The 20,580-nt window shown below is 35.1% G+C and overlaps 1 protein-coding gene across 2 annotated transcripts in view; it reads right to left on the reverse strand.

Moving 5' to 3' along the window:
- Positions 1-12,597: 12,597 nt before the first annotated feature.
- The window catches only part of PDGFC (platelet derived growth factor C), a 217,801-nt gene continuing 209,818 nt past the window's right edge, over positions 12,598-20,580 (reverse strand). Inside the window, exons 6-7 of one of the 2 annotated variants that reach the window (XM_010358040.2) lie at positions 18,910-19,127; positions 12,598-14,200 (exon numbers count right to left, since the gene is read on the reverse strand). In XM_010358040.2, the coding sequence (XP_010356342.1) occupies positions 14,084-14,200; positions 18,910-19,127 (335 nt within the window). In that variant the 3' untranslated portion in view covers positions 12,598-14,083. The remainder of the gene's footprint in view (positions 14,201-18,909; positions 19,128-20,580) is intronic. The other variant, XM_030925628.1, reaches the window with a different exon arrangement.

Genomic DNA, 20,580 nt, shown 5'->3' on the forward strand with positions numbered 1-20,580 from the left:
CTTTGCAGCAATAGTGTTTTGTGTCTTTGTGGGACTGAGGTGCTGGAGAAGGGGCAGAGGTAGTGCAGAAAGAGTAATCATTGGCAAGAAGAAATATCAATTAAGAAATTTATAATAGGCCGGGCACAATGGCTCACACTGGTAATTCCAGCACTTTGGGAGGCCGAGGCAAGCAGATCACCAGAGGTGAGGAGGTCGAGACCAGCCGGTCAACATGGCAAAACCCTATCTTTACTAAAAATATAAATATTAGCTGGGCGTGATGGCGCATGCCTGCAATCCCAGCTACTCTGGAGACTGAAGCATGAGAATCACTTGAACCCGAGAGGTGGAGGTTGCAGTGAGCAGAGATTGTGCCACTGCAGCACTCCAGCCTGGGCAACAGAGTGACTCTGTCTCAAAAGAAAGAAAAGGAAAGGGAAGGAAAGGGAAGGGAAGGGAAGGGGAAGGGGAAGGGGAAGGGGAAGGGGAAGGGGAAGGAAAGAAATTGATAATGAAGCTTGGAAAACAATAGTGGAAGGAAAGGGAAGGGAAGGGAAGGGAAGGGAAGGGGAAGGGGAAGGGGAAGGGGAAGGGGAAGGGGAAGAAAAGAAATTCATAATGAAGCTTGGAAAACAATAGTGGCCTAAGCTGAAGCAGAGGGTACAGAAAGGGCCAACGCAACAGTGGAACTGAGGTAGCTGACAAGATGCACAGTGGGCATGGTGGGGGGGCGCTCAGGATGCTCCCTAAGTTATTAAACTTAGGAGATAAGGTGGATGCCAGTAACTCACTAATTGAGAAACCAAAGAGTAGGAGCAGGTGTGAGAAAGGAAATGGATAAGTGTGAATTCCATTCAAGTGGTAGAGAACCGTCAGGTGGGTGATTCCATTGAAGTGAGCTGGAGCTCTGAGACAAGAGCAGAGCTAGAGGTACACAGTATGAATTGACCAGCGTATCGCTGGTAGTTGAAGTCATGAAAGTGCAAGGGTGGAGTTAGGAAAAAGCATATGAAGAAAAAAGAGTGTATAGATGGCAATCAGCATAGGAGATGGAATGCAATGTTAAGGTCATGAAAGAGAAGCAAGAATAAGGGTATACTGTGAAACAGGATAAGGGAGTTTCAAAAAAGAGTAGGATCACACATATTGACTGACAGTCTGGTCATGTGCTGACAGCTAAGGTCATGAAAGAGAAGTAAGAATAAGGGTATACTGTGAAACAAGAAAAGAGAGTTTCAAAATACAGTAGTGTCACACATATTCACTGACAGCCTTACAATATAAAGTCAAGCATTTCTTTTGTAAAAGTCAGTTGCATCAGCATCAGGTTCCAGAATTCTGACTTGCAAAATAACTGGTGGTTGTCATTGACTACAAGCTTGAGGCACATCAACACTTGTATAACTCTACTAATTCAGTGCTTCTCAAATTTTACAGTAGATAGAAATCATTGAGAGACTTGTTAAATACAGACTCCAATTCAGTAAGACTGTGGTAGGACCCCAAATTCTGAGTTCTTAACAAACTCCGGGTACTACTGATGCTGCTAGTGGGTGAAGTCCACTTTTAGTAGCAAAGTGCTAGATCAGCTAATGTAAGTGTAGGTTGCTTTAACAGGATCACTATGTCCACATCAAAGGAGGTTCTAGTTTCAGTGTTCTTTGTAACTTGCAAACCAATTTTAAGATAAGCAGGGAACACATAGAACAAAATAATCAAGCCATAGTATCTGAAGTCTGGTTACAAGCACTAGTAAGCTTTACTTGTGGAAAATGAAACATGGGAAGAATTTGGAAGTTGTTTTTTTATTTGAAGTAGATAGTCTTAATTGTTAAAAAGGTTAGGACCTAGACTGATAAATGAAAATTCTAGGGAGGCTGATTTGTTGTTTGTGGATTGTCCAACAGAATGCCAGCCGAATGAATAATGTCTTCCCTTTCTGCAAAGGTTTTCTAACAAAGCTTTAAATTTAAGTGCTGGAAGAAATCTCTGAGATTACCTGGTTCAAACTACTTACATATCTAACAGATCTGTAAGATCTGTAAGAGGAGAGTTGGAGGCAGACTGTATGTAGCACTTAGATTATGTTGTGAAACTAGTTACTGCATTGAAGACTTGATGACCTAAAAGGTAATTTTAACTCTATCGCTTACATTCTTAAATTGGAGAAATTATGTACATTTCTACAGACAAATGTTCAACTCATTAAGCAAACAAAAAGGGAAATTTAGTTTTTTGGAGGGAGGGGCATGGGAAGGAGAGTTTCTGAGAAATATCAGGAATTTGCATCTATAATTACATCAAAACACTATGGAGGCATTTAACCATGGTTACACGTGATTAAGTCACTGTAAATTATCTCATTGACCAACTGAAAATATTAAAGTCCTGAGAAAATTAATTTGGATATTTATTTCTACATGTATTAATTCAAAATTAATTGAGCAGTTACTAGGTATGAAATCTTAGGCTGCTTTTTGAGCATGGTGTGATGAATTTACTTCTGTGGGATGACTGATGTCCTAGGGCTGCCCACAAAATTTGGAAGGGAAGAGCTGGGCTGAAAGTTTGAAGCCATTCCTTGTCAAAGTATTTAAGTGTCTTTGAACCAAAAGTCGATCAGCTGTAACTGCAGGGTGGTGAGGTGGCTCATTCGTGACTTTATGTATCCCTCATCATGCCTGATGGAAGTAGTTATAGTCTGTAGATAAAGGGTAGAGGATTTCGTGACTTGTTTTGATCCCAGGATTATCTGGGCAGCTAGGACAGAGGTTTTCCTAAATAGATATTGGGAAACACCTTTAATACAGCTCCAAACTAAAAATGTAGCTTGTTTTCATAGAAGGAGGACATAGGTTTTGTTTACTCAGGGAACCTTATAGCTAAATTTAAAAGCAGATGTATGTCTGTGCAAAATAGCATGCCTTCTCCTATAAATAGAAACCAAATATGAACCTCATACTTTTCTTCAAGTAGTTTTACAAGATTGTGTGTGATGTTGACCAATTATTCAGTCATGTCACATTCCCACTTCCCGACTCAATCTCCAGCTGCAAAAATTAAAATGAAAAACTTTCCACAAAAGAAATCATTATGAAGTATTTAAGCATCTTTGGATGAAAGACAGTTTAAAAAACAAATCACTGTGATTTATGACCATGCCAGTTAAGATTGCAATAAGACTTACGTCTTGCTAACAACAATTTGTATGCTTTCTTTCCACAATGATGACAAAATATATTGTCAAAACAGAAAAACTTTATGTAATACAGTAGGGCTTTGATTTAACAAATCGTGCACAATAAGCCACCAAAATATATAATGATAATCAAAATTCCTTGGATGAATTATTGTGCCTTCCAGAAAACATCTAAAGATACTCAAAGTAAAATTGATAAGCTTAAGCCTTTTCATGTTATACTTTGTGCTTAAGGTCAGTTTCTTACTTATCACACTGGAAAAGTACAATAGTCTCTTGAGCTCTAGTTCTTTGATGAGCTAGGCCAGAAGAAGCACATTCAGTCCTCTTCCTCTTCCCCACCCCACCACTATTATACTTCGATTGCTGGCAAAATCAAGTTTTCAGATCACTGCTTTAGGACTGAAAACAAAGCAGATCAAACTCTTGTCAATGAATTATTCATGTAATTTCTACTTTCCTTGTAATAGATTTTTCCCTCAATATATATGACATGGTTTAGTTGTTGATCTATGAACACATTTGAAATTAAGATTATCAATCTGGAAATTTGGAAGACAACCACTAACATAGGTACTATTATTTTAAAAAGTTAAAGGTTAGGATACATTAATTTTCTTGTTCAAAGTAAACATGAAACAACAATAATACATCTTATTTTTCAGATTTTAAAGAAGATTCCTCCCAAAAATTGTCTATTGCTTATTATTATTAAATATATAGACATTTTAGTTATGTTAGAAACCAGGTTATTTCATACAAACTGTATTTTATATACATCTGTCTGCCTAGGGATGTCATTGGAACTGGTTGTCTATTGGTAAGTCCAGACAGCTACTTCTTAGAATAACTATATAAAAATGATTTTTGCCCCCTACAATCCCTTGGTTAATAAGAACTTGAATAATATTTAGTGGGCTGTCATGAATTAGACTTATGTTGAAGATATCATTTAAGGGAGTAATACTGAGATCTTGAAACAGAGTTAAAAGTTGAACTTAGTAAAATATTTACTTATATATTGGATTGAAGATCATTACAAAATTTATACTAATTTGATTTTTCCTAAACAGATGAAAAACACTTGTAGATAATATCTTAAATTTAGCTTAGGAAATTATTGCATTTCCTATCTGAGTTCTGTGGAAGAGCCTACGTCACAAATGAGATTAGGGTGATATCCCAATGTTCTCTATGATGGGCAGAATATCCATAACGTTCCTAGTATGAAGTAGTGTTAATAACATTTTTAATTGAATCTATAGCAAGATTGAAATATAGACTGCATATGTTTGTACAGAGTCATATACTATTTAGGTTATAATCATAAAACGAAAATAACTTATCTCAATAACAAAAAAAGCATTCAAGCAACAATAAAAGTATTGGTAAATTATAACACTTTATGATCTTAAAATGTTTTCTAACATCAGGATATTAATAGTGAAAGGGAGCTGAATCACAGAAACAAAATTCCAACAAAGAGTTAATTTACTAATATAATTCAATGGAAGAGACACACTTCATGCTGTACATTTCAGAGCATGATCATTTAGAAATGAAGGAGTAGCTTATGCTGATGGTGAGACTTAGGATAAGTCTCATTCTAACCTCATAGTCCTGAGATAAAATTCTAAGCATCCTCACTAAGACAGCCAAGCTTGAAGAGAAGCTGTCTGAGGAGGTAACATTCTCTTTTCTCTACTGTGAGTAGAGGGGAAGAAAACATGGTTTTGAACATGGATATTGAAACATGGATATTGAAAAGTTGGGACTGATGTCCTCGATGAAAGTATTGCCTCAACGTCTTCACGCTGAGTGATAAATAAGATCTAAAGCCTATTTCAACTGTCCCCTTGGTGCACTGCATGAGGAGTGGATACAAGCCTCTACCAGAGTTAAGCCCAGCAAAATATACCATGATAGAGCTGAGCAGAATTCCTTCATCAAGAGGTTGCATTTTCCTCCAATTGTTCTTAACCTCCTTTTTCCAAATGAAATAGAAGATTAAGCAGATTGTACCTAATCATTCAATTATAGCTCAGTTTGGCAAATCCGTTTTAGAAAAGTGAAAATGGAATCAAGAATTCACTCTTCCCACAACAGAGTAAATAGTAACCAGAATATAAACTATGAACTATGTAAATAATCAGAAAAAAAATTAAAGGCATGGGAATTAAGCAAATATCTTATGTTAAGAAAAGGAAGAAGAAAGGAAGGGGGAGAGGAAGGGAGGAGGAAGAGAGAGACAGAAACAGAGACAGAGAGACACAGACAGAGGTAATAAACAAGTTTATTACAGAGGTAATACAGAGGTATTACAGAGTATTGTAATTACAGTATTGTAATTATACTGTAACAATTACAGTATTGTAATTGTTATTACAGAGGTAATAAACAAGTTTGGAAAGAAAAACAATCTAAAAGACAGGAAAATTTCCCCAAATGTTTCACGTTATACAAGTGTTTATTAAGACATAAACATAAATTAAATGTTTACTAAATGTTTTTACTTTTTTATATTAAATGTATATTGTTATTCAATGTTTATTAAATAATAAACAGTATGATAAACAGAAATGAAGACGGTTGTTGAAGAGGTGGGCTGTCAGAGGGATTATTTTTTGCAACTTTTAAAAAATTATATATTTAATTTTTGTAGATACATAGTAGGTTTATATATTTATGAAATACATGAGGTATTTTTATATAGGCATACAATCTATAATAATCACATCATAGATAATGGGCTATTCTTCCCCTATAGCAATTATCGTTTGTGTTACAAACAATCCAATTACTCTCTTTTAATTATTTAAAATGTACAATTAAGTTAGTCAGAGGACTTATTTCCTCTTCTTTAACAGCAAATGAACAAATACTGACTGAAATAAAAGCAGATGCTTAGCAAATAATTCCATGCTTGTAATGTTTTCAATAATTTTTGCAGCTTTAGTGATTGTTTAGAAAGTTATTTCATGTTGATAAAACATTTTCCAAAATGTATGTTTTTCCTGCTTCATTTCAATTTTTTGTTTATAAGTTTCAAGTTTCACTAAAAAATAGCATGTCTGATATGACCCCATGTTAAAAGAAATAGTATCTTATTAGTCAATCATTGCCAAATAACGCTGCATAACAACACTCTCAACATTTATTAGTGATACGGTTTGGCTGTGTCACCACCCAAAATCTCATCTTGATTGTAATCCAAATTATAATCCCCATGTATTGAGTGAGGGGCCTCCTGGGAGGTGATTAGATCTTGGGGGCAGTTTCTCCATGCTGTTTTCATGATAGTGAGTTCTCATGACATCTGATGGTTTTATAAGGGTTTCTTCCCCGCTTCGTTCTGCACTTTCTTCTCCTGCCACCATGTGACGAGAAAGTGTTTGCTTCCCCTTCTGCCATGATTGTAAGTTTCCTGAGGCCTCCCCAGTCATGCAGAACTGTGAGTCAATTAAACCTCTTTTCTTTATAAATTACCCAGTCTCAGGTACTTCTTTATAGCACCGTGAGAATTAATATAAGTAGCTTCCAAAGAGAAGCATTAATTTCTCACTCAAGGATCTGTGGATTGTCTGGACTCAGTTGGAGTTGACATCACAGCATGGATTGGATTCAAATCTGCCACATGTTTTCCCCTTGTGATAGCAGGAGTCAAAGAAATCAAACCCATCTGTGCAAGCACATCTGAAGCCTTAACACACATTACAGGCACTTTTTTCGCCTTTTGTTCAAGCAAGACATATGACAAAGACCAAATTCAACAAGTGGGAAAATACACTCCCATCACCATTAGGCCATGGCAAAAGTACCGATGTCAAATGTTACTATATGAGACAGAACCGAGACCAATGATTCTATCATACCATCCATATTTTTTTACCTACATACTTCTATTCATAGATAGTAGCTTGAAATGATGTACACTGAGGTGACAGAATTCAGGGGATTTTTCTTTTACTTTATTCCTCATTTGGGGGCAGGGGTAGAAAAAGCTTTAATTTCTTAAACACTACATTAAATACAACTATAATTTTTAAAAGGAAACGGCTTTATTGAGATACAATTCACATATTGAAAAATTCACCCTTTTAAAGTGTATAAATCATTGGTTTTTGGTATACTCACGTTTTTACAACTATCACTACTATCTAATTTCAGAGTATTTTCATTACTCTGAGAAAACCTGAGCCCATTAGCAGTCTTTCCCCATTTATCCCCTTTCCCTAGCCCTTGGCAGCACTAATCTAGTTTCTGTGTCTATTGACCTGTTGATGCTGAATATTTCATATAAATGGAATCATACAATATGAATGGCTTCTTTCACCTAGCATAATGTTTTCTGGGTTAATCCATACTGTAGAGTGCATAAGTACTTCATTCCTTTTAATTGCCTAATAATTTTCCATTGTTTAGATATACCATACTTTGTTCATCCATTTATCAGTTGACTGATGTGTCAGTGATTTCCATTTTTTGGCTATTGTAAAAAATGTGATGAATATTTCTGTGCAGAATTTTCAGTTCTTTTGGGTATATGCCTAGGAATGAAATTGCTGAGTCATATTTAGTTTGTGTTTAACATTTGTAACAACTGCACATTTCCCAAAGTGGTTGAAACATTTTATAATCTCACTGACAATATACCAGTTCCAGTTTCTCCACATCCTCACCAACACTTTCATTCTGTGGTGGTGTCCTTGAAGCACAAATACTTTTAATTCTGATGATATCTTGCTCATCCCTTTTTTTTTTTTTTTTGTAGTTTGTGGTTTTAGTGTCCTGAGAACCATTGCCTGATCCAAAGACACACAAATTTTCTTCTAAGTGTAAGGTTTTATCTCTTACATTTAGGTTGTTGATTCATTTTGGGTTAATTTTTACACATGGTATGAGGAAAGGTTCCAAACTTAATCCTTTACATGTTCATGTGCTGTTGTCTTCACACCATTTGTCAAAACCCTATTCTTTAATCATTGAATTTTCTTGTAATTCTTGTCAAAAATCAATTGACTATACATTTCAGGATTTATTTCTGGATTCTCAATTCTATTCCATTGATCTCTGTGTCTCACTTTATTAACTTTACCACACTCTTTCTGTAGCTTTGTGGTAAGTTTTGAAATCGAGTAGTGTTACTTTGCACTTCTTCGAGATTTTGTTTTGGGAGTCTTGCACTTCCATATGAATATTAGGATCAGCTTGTCAATTTCTGTAAAAAAGCCAGCTGGGATTGCATACGTAATTTAAAAAAAATATAGTTATTAATCCGAAAATACATACTTTCTATGGAAATGGTTAAATTCTTCTTTAAATTGCATATAAATTTATATTGGATAAGATTTACTGTAATAGGCCAGGTGTGGTAGCTCACACCTGTAATCCCAGCACTTTGGGAGGCCGAGGTGGGCAGATCAGGAGGTCAGGAGATCAAGACTATCCTGACTAACATGGTGAAAACCCGTCTCTACTAAAAATACAAACAATTAGCCGGGTGTGGTGGTGGGCGCCTGTAGTCCCAGCTACTCGGGAGGCTGAGGCAGGAGAATGGCGTGAACCCGGGAAGCGGAGTTTGCAGTGAGCCGAGATCATGCCACTGCACTCCAGCCTGGGGGACAGAGCGAGACTCTGTCTCAAAAATAAAAAATAAAAAAGATTTACTGTAATAGGTTAGCAGTTTTGGAAGAAACTGGATCTGGTATAGGCGGTGCACAAATGCTTTCTGAGGCAGAGAATAAAGAGATATAATTAGTATTTTAGTAAAGTGAGAGGAAATTATTGAGCTAGGTAAGTGCAGGAACAGTGCCCCAAAAAGAGAACACAGTGTGTATTAGCATGGAGATATATGGAGACATCGGTATTTTCAGGAAACTGAGTGTTCACTACAGGTGTATGTTAGGTTTGATGATGCAAAATCAATCAGCAATTTTTCAATCAATCAGGATTATTCATAAGGAAACTATAAATAATCAATCATGGATATATACATATGTTCATATTTTAAATATAGTTTTAAATTCTGACAATATTTAATCATAGTATAGAACAAATGTCTAAGATAAGAAGAATACATAAATGTATTAATCTCTACAACTTTTTAAATGAGTTATCTGAGATATCTGTCATGGTACCTGAGATAGGACTGGCAGGAAAGTCGTTCACTGGAAAACGAAACATAGTCTCAAAACACCGTTAAACAAAAAATAATTGTATCACCTTGCACCAAAAGGAGCAAGACTTTTTGGCTTGCTCCTTTTAGGGTTAGGGTTACTCCTTTTGGTAGATGCCCCAACAGTACTAGTAGAATGGACTGTTTACCACTAAAAAACACCCTGTTCCCATCTACTAACTTCATTTCATAGATTAGGTAGCTGAAGTTTAGAGATATTTAGGAACTCTAGAGTTCCTTCATATTCAGTGAAAAACACACATTGATTCATTTGTATATTTACTTACTCATCAATGTAAATTGTTTCTGACCCCCCAATTTGATTAAATTCCTAACTAGGCATTGAGGGAAAGAAGAATGAGATAATTCTTGCTAGAAGTGCAAATAGACTAGGGGTCTAATGAGAAATCAAAATGGGAGCAAGTCATTATAATATATGACAATATTTGTAATTGAATCTCCCTGGAAGCATAATGGAAATGGTGCCAGTGGGAAAGAAGGTGGGAAGGAAAGCTTCACTGAGAAGTGGCGTTGAGCTGAGACTTGAGAAGAAGTGACAGAGATAAGTAAGTGTAGGAACAGCACTCTGAAAATGCTCCAAAGAAAACACAGCATGGGCCAGCCCAGAAATTTGAGGGGATACTGGTATTTTCAGGAAATCACAAGTATTCACTAGAGTTGTATTATGTTTAATGGTACGAAATGAGCAGAAATTAGTAAACAATGACATTACGAAGGATTCTGCCCACTATACAAAGATTAAAATTTAATCATGTGGAGTTGCATCATAAAATTTCCACCCAAGTGACAATCAGATTTGTCTGAAAAGACACCTGTTAGTGGAGTAAAGGATGGGTCAGAGGAGAGGGAGAACAGAGACAGGGAGAGAGGGAGTCAAAACATGGAGTTGTTGCAGGATAAAGGTGGTGAGACATGATGAGGGTTTGTATTAGGGTAGGAGCTACAGAAATGGAGAGGGAGAGACAAATACAAGAAAGACCAAAAAGTCAAAGTCAGTGAGACTTCCTGATGGATTACATATGGGGCATATAGGGAAAACAGTATGTAAAGGAAGTGATATATTACAATGGATTAAATGTTTGTGTCCCTGCAAAGTCATATTTGAAGCCCTAACCCCCAATGGGATGGTATTAGAAGGTAAAATCTTTGGGAGGTAATCAGGTCATGAGGGTGGAGGATTGTGAATGAACAGGATTGTGCCCGTACAAAAGGGTCCACAGAGAGTTCTCTCACCATCTTTTCCGCAAAGTGAGGACATCACAGAGATGACAGTCTGCAATTCAGAAGATGGCCTTTAACAGAACCAGACCATACTGGTACCCTGATCGTAGACTTCCAACCTCCAATGGTGAGAAATAAATTTCTGTTGTTTAAAAGCTTCCCAGGCTATAGTATTTTGTTATAGCATCTGAACTAAGAGTTCTGCTGTATTTTCAATTTTCCTACTCCTTCTTGTGAAGGTAAAAGATGTTATAATTTTTAACTGTGTTTATAATACATAATTGAAACAGTCCAAAATATCAGAAGTTATCCTTTTAGAGATTAAGGATATTATATTAAGTGTAAAACTTGCATTTTCTGCCTTTTCTTAAACCAAATCACAAGCAGAAGTCAATGCACCTGGAGCCAGGGATGCACCAAGGGTAACCAAACCGTAGTCAATGCACCTGGAGCCAGGGATGCACCGAGGGTAACCAAACCGTAGTCAATGCACCTGGAGCCAGGGATGCACCGAGGGTAACCAAACCGTAGTCAATGCACCTGAAGCCAGGGATGCACCGAGGGTAACCAAACCGTAGTCAATGCACCTGGAGCCAGGGATGCACCGAGGGTAACCAAACCACAGTCAGTGCACCTGGAGCCAGGGATGCACCGAGGGTAACCAAACCACAGTCAATGCACCTGGAGACAGAGATGCACCGAGGGTAACCAAGTCATAGCCAGGATGTTTCTTACAGTGTAGCTTCTCATTACTTTGGTCTTTGCATCTTTTCCAAGTGCACATGAGAATTATTAGAGGAGGGAGGGAATGCAGAAATGAAAAATGTAGATATGAACACTTGCCTCATGACACTTAAACCTTGCTTTTTAATAAACATCACTAGGCAAAACAGCCCATGGCTCAAGGACAAAGGCATGAAACACAGATATCATACACAAAACAGTGTGTGGTCAATACAGTCAATACTTACTGGGCTTCTCAGAAATTAGGGTCACACGTGTTATTTATGTGTGTGTGTGTGTGTGGGTGTCTGGTAAAATACACAGGATGATCTATAAGTAACTGATTATAAAGTGGTTAGTCCTCACATTGTAACCACTCACCAACTGGCAACTGAGGACTGCTACCTTTATAATCAATTCTGGTTCTCAACATTTTATAAGTAAACAAAAAAATATTAAAAAAGGGAAAAATATATTTCGTTCAAAGATTGGAAACAATGGATTAAACACAGTTAAACAGGCCATTTACTAAGACTTAGTAGTCTTTACTAATGAAAGTTGTAAATTGCCAACTACTTTGCATATTCCACGGAGCTATATATCTAGTGTTCCTCTATATGGATAGGACAAAACTAGGAAAAGGTAAGGAAGTAAGACAGAACACACAGGCTCATTTTGTTTCCTTGTATTCCACATAGTTGCGGGCAGGGCAGAACTGCAGGTGTCAAAGCACAGGAAAAGGGTGCTTGCCTGAAGAGTAGTCTGAAGACAGAAGGCCCTGGGCACTAGACATCTCTGTCAAGTTGAAAGGCTGAGGAAAGGATGCTGAAGATACCAGCCCTGAATAGGAATCTATGTCTGGAATTGAGGAACCACATCTTGAAGTGTGCAATGTAAAATAATCCATACACCAAATCAATTTATGCTCACCCCATTTTGTAGTTGCCAATGACAATGAAGACATGATCGGAAACCTGCAAGTTTTTTTCCAGTTTCATACTACCATACAACCTATCACTAAGCATTTCTTAAACCATACAACCACTTTCCAGTCAGGTGAAACAAATTACCAGAAATCTGTGTTAAGACCAGTAAGAAAAAATAAAACCACTGCTCAAAGGCATTGGAAACAAGAGGCAGAGAAGGCTCACAGGGATCTTCCCTTTTTTGTCTTTTGAATTGACGTATACTTTTGCATAATGAAAATCATAACACAAAATTTTATGTTTCATTTTCTCAGAGTCCAAGAGATAAGTCTTGAGGACACACACACACATAATTTTCTCCCCAAAATAGCCACATTCTTTTATTTGATGATTCAATACATTTTTAATTCAAATAGTCACCACATAACCTAGGCACAATATTAAGCATTTTACAAGCAAAATATTTTACTGATTTTCTTTTCAATTGCCAGAGTACAATAAGTGAACTGGTTAAGGGATATACTTCTGTACATAAAAATATCCATGTATTTATACATGTGTATGGAACAGAGTTTAAGATAATAAAACCGTAACATCACAATAAATAGGATGTGTTCCTACTGCCCAGCACAGCACAGCATGCATTGTCAGGAAGCTGCCAAGTCTTTTTCAAGGTGCTTTATGTTTTTCTGAGCTAGGCTCAGATTTCCCCAAAAAAGGAATCGATTAGTAATGGCTGGATGTGAACGTCTACTTTCACAAGTTGTTTTTTTATTTTCATCTCCAATAACAGGAATGGAAGATATGATAATTTAATTATTTCAAAAAGTCTTTGCAACTTACCAATTCTATTGATTTCCAATTCAGTTTTTTAAAATGCAGATTAATCTAACTCTAGCACCATACGAGAATGAAATACATGTATTTTTGTCAGAGCAACAATATTTTATATCATCTTTGTTCCTCTGGCTATAACAATTCTGTTTAGAAAAATTTACCAAGCTAAAAATAGTTGATCTAAGTTGTCATAAAAAAGAATATTAAATACCTTTGGTAAAAATAGATATATTTAACAAGATTAGAAAAGCCAACAGTTATAATGTCAAAAGGAGAATATAAAAATGTACACAATGAAACAAATAAACTGACTTATAGATAAAGTGAAGATAAGGCCACTCTTCTTTTCAGGTTTGTCTCTTCCAAACCATGAATGTAGTTCTCTTCTTCTAAATGGCAGAAATTTTAATAAGAAGTATGAAAAATCCAGTCTGTCCTATCAGCATGACACAAGTTTAATTCATAGCAACATAGTTCCTTTTTAAAAACCAGGTTTGTAGTACATAGAATGTTCTGGTTTACATATATGAATATGAGCAAAAAAAAAAAAAAATCCAGATTTTATATGATTCGAGGCCCAGGACATGGAGCTTTAGAGTTAAGCAAGGCAACAGAATCAGGTGTTCACTTGCACAGTTTTTTCCTGTATTGACATTACCCTAAGCCATATCAAAACAACTGAAATACAGAACCCAGCTAGTGGAATAGGTACATGGTAACTCTGCAACTAGCTGGTGATGCATTTAATACAGCATTTAATTTTCTTTCCACAATTGAAGACCTTTTCTCCTGTCCTTTGGGCCTCTTCCCAAAAGAGCTGTTGCACAACTCCTAATTCTGTTTGATGTCTCCTCTTTCAGAAGGCACTGTAAATCCTGAAGATGAAAGGTCCTTGAAGCAAACAACTGAGATTAAGGATGGAGATAACGCATAAGTTCTCTAACAGAATCAGCCACTGCACTGCACAGCTCTGGGCAAGAGCTGCTGCTGGTGATGCGGTTATCCTCCTGTGCTCCCTCTGCACACACAGTCACACTCCTCATGGTGCTCTAGGGCCACATCAGTGAGTGATTTATGCAATCCTCTGACACCAGTCTTTGGTCTCAACTGAAGGACCTGAAAGGGAACAATAGTAAGCCACCTTTAAAAATCAACAGATGTCTATGACTTGCTTTTATAAACAAGTAACGTTTTAGAAAAGAATCTTGGGGCCCAAGAAAGACACACATTTTAATTTTTCCTAGAGCAGGCATTATGAAAACACTCTCTCACCAAAAAAAAAAAAAAAAAAAAAAGAAAAAAAAATCATCATCGTTTCATGAAAGGGCAGACATTTTAATGCCAACAATTTGGAACCATTCTGTCTCCGAATAAGGAACTGTACTTAAATGGAAAGACTCACCACGCAATCGTTATTTTATTTATCTGACTATTTTAGAATTTCACCTTAAGTATTTTGGAACTACCAATACACAATTCGTTTTTCTGTTTGTTGCTTTCTTTCACTCATTCATTTATTCACACATTTAACAAATATTTATACTTGATGCAATACACTCAAGTGAAGAAATACTGTGGAAAGAAACATGATCACTCCACAGCTGAGTCTGCTCAATTATGCCACTCATTAATTTTCTTGGCTACACTTCAAGTCCTCTATAAACTTGATGAGATGGATTAGATGTACTTCATAGCCATCAGCCCCAGTCACAGCTAACTTCCTGCAGCTGGATCCTACTGTGCAGTGAGAAGAGGTTTGGCAATAATAACAATGATGCTTCTATTACATAAAGTTATTTGCAGTTTGGATTGTCAAGGTTTTAATAAAAATACAGCAAGATTGACACTTATACTACACGTATTTCCTCTTAATACTATAACAAGATATAGTTGTGTAATTCTATAAAATATTACTTAAAGTATTTGATGTTGCTACCTATTTAAGTGTATTACATTTTATTTCTTATGATAGAAACAATAAAGTTTAGGAAATTGTATCTTGTTTGGATTATGAACAAAGGCCAGAACACAAAATAATATGAAATTTTCTAGCATCTCTGCTTTTTGGATATGACATAGATAACCTCATAAAGCAACTTCTAAAAGCTACCATTCCTAAAAATGTTCATTAATCCAAAAAGGCACAAGTCAAGTCTTATGACTGTTCTATTTAAAGACTTAAAAGAAAAACAGAGAATGCGTACCTCACTGGAGTATGTGGTAATATCAGAGGTTAATTAGCTAACATTTTTTGAATGCTTACTGGGTGCCAGGCACAATAATAATGTTTTTACATACTTTAACTCACAAGAATTCTATGAAGTAATTTATAATTATTGTCCCTATTTTACACATGAGTGAACAGAGGCTTAGATAGAATAAGTGACACAGCCTTTATTTGTACCCCTAGGCCAGAGATGAATTATTAAAGTTAGAGTGATAGATGATAATTTTATAAACTCAGAATGTCACTGTTCATACATTCTATTTATTTAGTATCTTTCTTCCTGAAGAGAAAAACTTCAAAGTCTTGTAATAACTATTAGAAATTATAAACTTTTAAAGTAGTTTTCTCATCTATTTCGCAATTCTAGAATAAAAATTACTTAGACTTTATTTCTTTAATGTGAAATTTAACTCAATGGCTACTGAATATTATTTTATGTTAGTACTGATTTATTATTTTTGAACAATTTAGGGTGTCAGACTAACTACATTTCAGATATTGGCATTATTCCTTATCACACTCTTGCTACAAATTGTTCCTGGAATGAGGTAGGGTGGGGGGGTAAGGTAAATTGCAATATTGGCATAGCCAACGTCTTCAATTCCTATGTCCACGTGTATGCATTTTCCCATTCAGCAAGGACAAAAATTTACTATGTAAGGTAAAAGGTTAGAGAGGCCACCATACACGGTCCTAAGAGTCAGGCCAGGCTGTAATCCTTGCTTCCTCTAGCATGCATATGCCAAGATGCATTTGCTGAATCAAAGTCCCCTGTCTTTGTCTGCTGATGCTCATGGAGATTTACAAATAGCAGAAGAATCTCTTAATGTTCTAGAAATGTAAGTCCTGTATAAGAAATTCTAATGGTGGAGGACACAATTAGTGTTCTTTTAAATTCGTTTTGAAAGTTTTGACTTTGGAAGAGAAAAGTAGACTTGGAAAATGGTCAGCAGGTCCCAGACAATATTAAAGAGGAAAAGGACATAGATTATGCCACCAGAAAAGAAAGAGGGCTAAAGTTCATCTCAGAAAATTTAGACAGAGAGGTTGAAATTAAAATGGTGAGTTCACAAAAAGGAATGTCCAGGAAGTAGCTGAGCCAGAGATTTTGGAAGATAGTAGATAAGACACAGAGAGAACCAGCAAGGAACAAATGCTCATGGACCACTGCTCAACACGTTCAAACAAAATGACCTTGAACTTTTGAGAACCATAGAGCACTGGGAACAGGGATTCAGTACTAGAATCAGGCAATTGAATGGTATACTTTTTTAGGTTCGTTTGTGCAAAACAAACAGACCTAATGTAAGAACATAAGACTATTTTTCCTAAAAAAATTATTAAATATGTAAAAATATAAACAAGATGAAAATTATTAAGCCAAGTAAGAACAGAGAAAAAGGAACAAATAGTTTACTATTGTCAGAGTATCCTGTAAATCTTTTGGCCAGAATACCTCTCCTGCTTCAGGACAAAATTCATTAAATCTTTATTGATCATTTACCATAACCAAAGAATAAGACTAGGCACGGTGAAAAAGCAAAGATGAGTGAGAGAGCAGCTAATATATATTAAGGGCATGACAATTGCCAGGCTTAATTCTAAGTGTTTTGTAAATATCAACTCACTAAATCCTCACAATAAAGTATGAGGGTTGGAGACTCACCTTACAGATGAGGAATTGAGGCACGAGGGCTAAGCAATTTGTTCAAAGTCACACAGCAAACAAATGTTAGGTTCAAAACTGGGATGTCTAGCTATGGAGTATGTGTTCTCAAGCATTACATTGTAATGTGACTTTTGATTTCCTCAGCTCTCAATTCAATAGAAACGAAGAAAAATAGACAATAATTTTGAAATAATAAAAGTTCTCTAATAGAGTATCTTTGAAGCCCTACAGATGCGCTGAGGATGAATTAGTCATGCTAGGACTGATAGGACACCAGCATTTCAAGGAAGATCTAAGTGTGTGTGTGTGTGTGTGTGTATATTATATATATACACTTTATATATATATATACTTTATATATATACTTTATATATAAATAAATATATATATACACTTTATATATAAATATATATATATATAAAATATATATATATAAAGTACATAACTATATATATATAAAGTTCCTGACTTGCTTTTCTGAAAATTCTTACGTGGGACTTAGAAAAATCATTAAGAAAATATATTTATTTGGCTAAAATGTCCTCCCCCAAAGAGATCCGGTGATTGGTACAAAAAGGAAGAATCTTATTAATAACATTATCATGCTACCGTATCTTTTAGTTTTCCTCAATTATTATATCCCATCTCCTCCTCCAGCAGCATCAGGTACCATACATGTATCTGGAAACCATCCTTCTTGAAGAGTCAACTTTAAATTTTACAAAGCCCTTAAATTACACCAATAAAAATCTGCCCTTCTGGCTTTATTTAAAAATTACTTCATGACTTTTAATTTTTTCCACTAAATAAAATAACATGAAATAAATATATACTTTATAAATAAAATGATTTTTCATATGCATAAAGTCTTCAGTGAAACCCTCATCTGTTAGGTAACCTAAACATGTAAGGTTTCATAAACTACACTTCCTATGACATGATTTTCCTGCCCTTCACCAATATTGTGTTGGCATTTGATAAAGAGGAAAAAAAAGCACTGGATTCGTGAAGACAAGGGACCCTGTTTCCACTCTAGAGCTAGGATTTCACTGAAATCTTGATGTATATGAAAAATCATTTTATTTATTAGGTAGATATTTATTCTGTATTCTTATTTAATGGAAAAAATGAAAGGAAAGGTAGTCATACTGAAATGATGTCAGAAAGGCAGATTTTGACTTGGTCTAATGTAAATGTTTTATAGAAAAAGTTGACTCATCAGGAAGGATGGCTTGCTGATAGAATGATGGTATATGATGCTGGTGGGGGAGGTTTTGGGATATAACTGGGAGACTCCGTCACTAACAAAAACATTAAGAGTACAAGTTCTAAGGTTCCAAGGGTCCTAAAAAACAATAATTACTAACATGCCATATTATATTTTCTTTCATTCCAGAGAATAAAGAGATGAAAGGTTAAAAAATCCATACAAAGTTTAACATGTTATTTGAAGCAACATGAATAATACAAAGTTTACTATAATTATGAATATGTCATCTTAGGAGTCTCTGTTGCCCCAAGTAGAAAAATAAATATCAAAGCTCTCCTTTCTCCAAAGTAGACAATAATTTATCTCTGAGCTTGTCTTTGAAATATTTTTCCTTCATATTTTGAAAAGTTTAAAAGTTGAAAAACTTTACTCATTTTTTTTTTCCCTCAGAAAACACTTTTTTTGGTATGAGAGGCAACAACTTCACTGACCACCCATGTTATACTACCAGAGAAAAATCTTTCTAAATCCCTAATATCTGGAATTTTAATTAAAGGTGCTAATTTTAAAAAATAAAGGCATAAACTATTTGTAAACCTTGTTTTTTCCCCCATGGATACTACATCTTTTTTCCAAACATAAATGTATTTCAGATTCACTGTTTTGTTCAAAGACATAAAATATCCAAAGGAAATCAAAAAAGAAAATTGTATACCTACCTCGTGGTATTTTTTAGTAACTTTGCTTGGGACACATTGACATTCATTGCAATTGTGGAGACAACAGGCACAGTTCCCACCACAGCGTTTAACCAGGAGACAACCTGGCCAGAAAATGGTATCGGTTCTCTTTAGTTCTTCCCTTATGGATACTGAGAAGTTACGAGGTGTGCAGCTGTATAATCTTACCTCCTCTGTTAGAAGGTTCAGATCCACCACTATATGGCATAAAAGAAAGCAAAGAAAAATAGATGCTGATGCTTTCAGCCTGAATGTATTTCATTAAGCTCTTTTCATAAAGAAATCTTACGTTATTTCATGAACAATATCCATAACAATATCGCCTCTTATTGTAAGTAGATTTTAGAGACATACAACTGCAAATTGGACTTTCTAGTTCATAGTAAACAAAGCTTCATTATGACTTAGCGACCAGTAAAGAGATGCCATTGTGTAATATTAAGAACAGAGCCAACAAAATAGTTGAAAGCTATAAATAGGAAACTTTATAGAGACAAAAAGGGCCACACGTTTTAACCTTAGTAAAAAAAAAAAAAAAAAAAAAAAAAATTGACATGGAGAACACTGGAGAGAAGAATAAAATGCAAAATGATGAATGTTTGATTAAAAAACAAATATAATTCTTAAAAGGACTTTAGGCTGATACAATTAGTGAAGAACAATTTATTGAAATGTGTCAACAGCACTTTCTATAATCTCTATGGCAATAAGAATCATAAAATATAAAAAAACATGAAGAAAATGCACATTTGAAGACAGCTGTGTAGACCACGAGTGAATAAAAAGGACATACTTTATAAGAGCAGAAGTTGTAGGAAGGCAATGCTTCAAATGCATTGAATGATTTCCCATCTTGGAAATTTAGACTAAACTAAACTCCTTCAGATATCTATCCCTCCCCTGCTAATGTGTGGAAGAAATGTTTAATTTATCTAATTTATAACCCCTGCCTCTACTCCATTAGCAAGCTGGTTAACTATGCTGTTTGTGCTTTATTCTATGAAAGAATACCTATTTTGAGGACCAAGCAAAATATTCTTTCATGAGATTGTTGCAGTAAATCCTCAAAGAACCATCATTTTTAACTACAAAATGATTCTGCCTCAGGAAAATTATATCAAAATAACATGTCATGTTCAACGTGAATTTATACATATCACATGAATAGTAGGTAATTACTATTAGGATAAACACTTCTAATATAATTTATTTTCTGCCTTATATCTCTGCCTATTTTTTTTTCCCTAGAAATATTCAAATAAAGCAATTCAAATGGCATTGAATACTTTCAGATAACATATTCCTTCAGGTTTTTTTCTCCTAAATTTTAAAAATTTAGAAACATTATCTAAAATATAATAAATCTACCCTTTCAACTAATATGGATAACATATACATGAATGAAAAAGAAGAAAACTATTTTCTGGTTAAAGATGGCTTCAAGTAGAAATAATCATGATGTAATCCACTTTTTTAAATTAAAAGCTAATTTTTATTAATTTTTAAGTGACAAGATAATTAAGAATCAAATGCTTATTTTCTTGGATTTGTTATACATGTGACAAGGTGTTTTTGATACTTAAATTGTCTTAATTGTGTTTGATAATTTAAGTAGTTTAAGAAATGTATTATAAACTTATGCATAGGTAG

Source organism: Rhinopithecus roxellana, chromosome 2 (genome assembly GCF_007565055.1).
Source record: "Rhinopithecus roxellana isolate Shanxi Qingling chromosome 2, ASM756505v1, whole genome shotgun sequence".
NCBI classification, from domain to species: Eukaryota; Metazoa; Chordata; class Mammalia; order Primates; family Cercopithecidae; genus Rhinopithecus; species Rhinopithecus roxellana.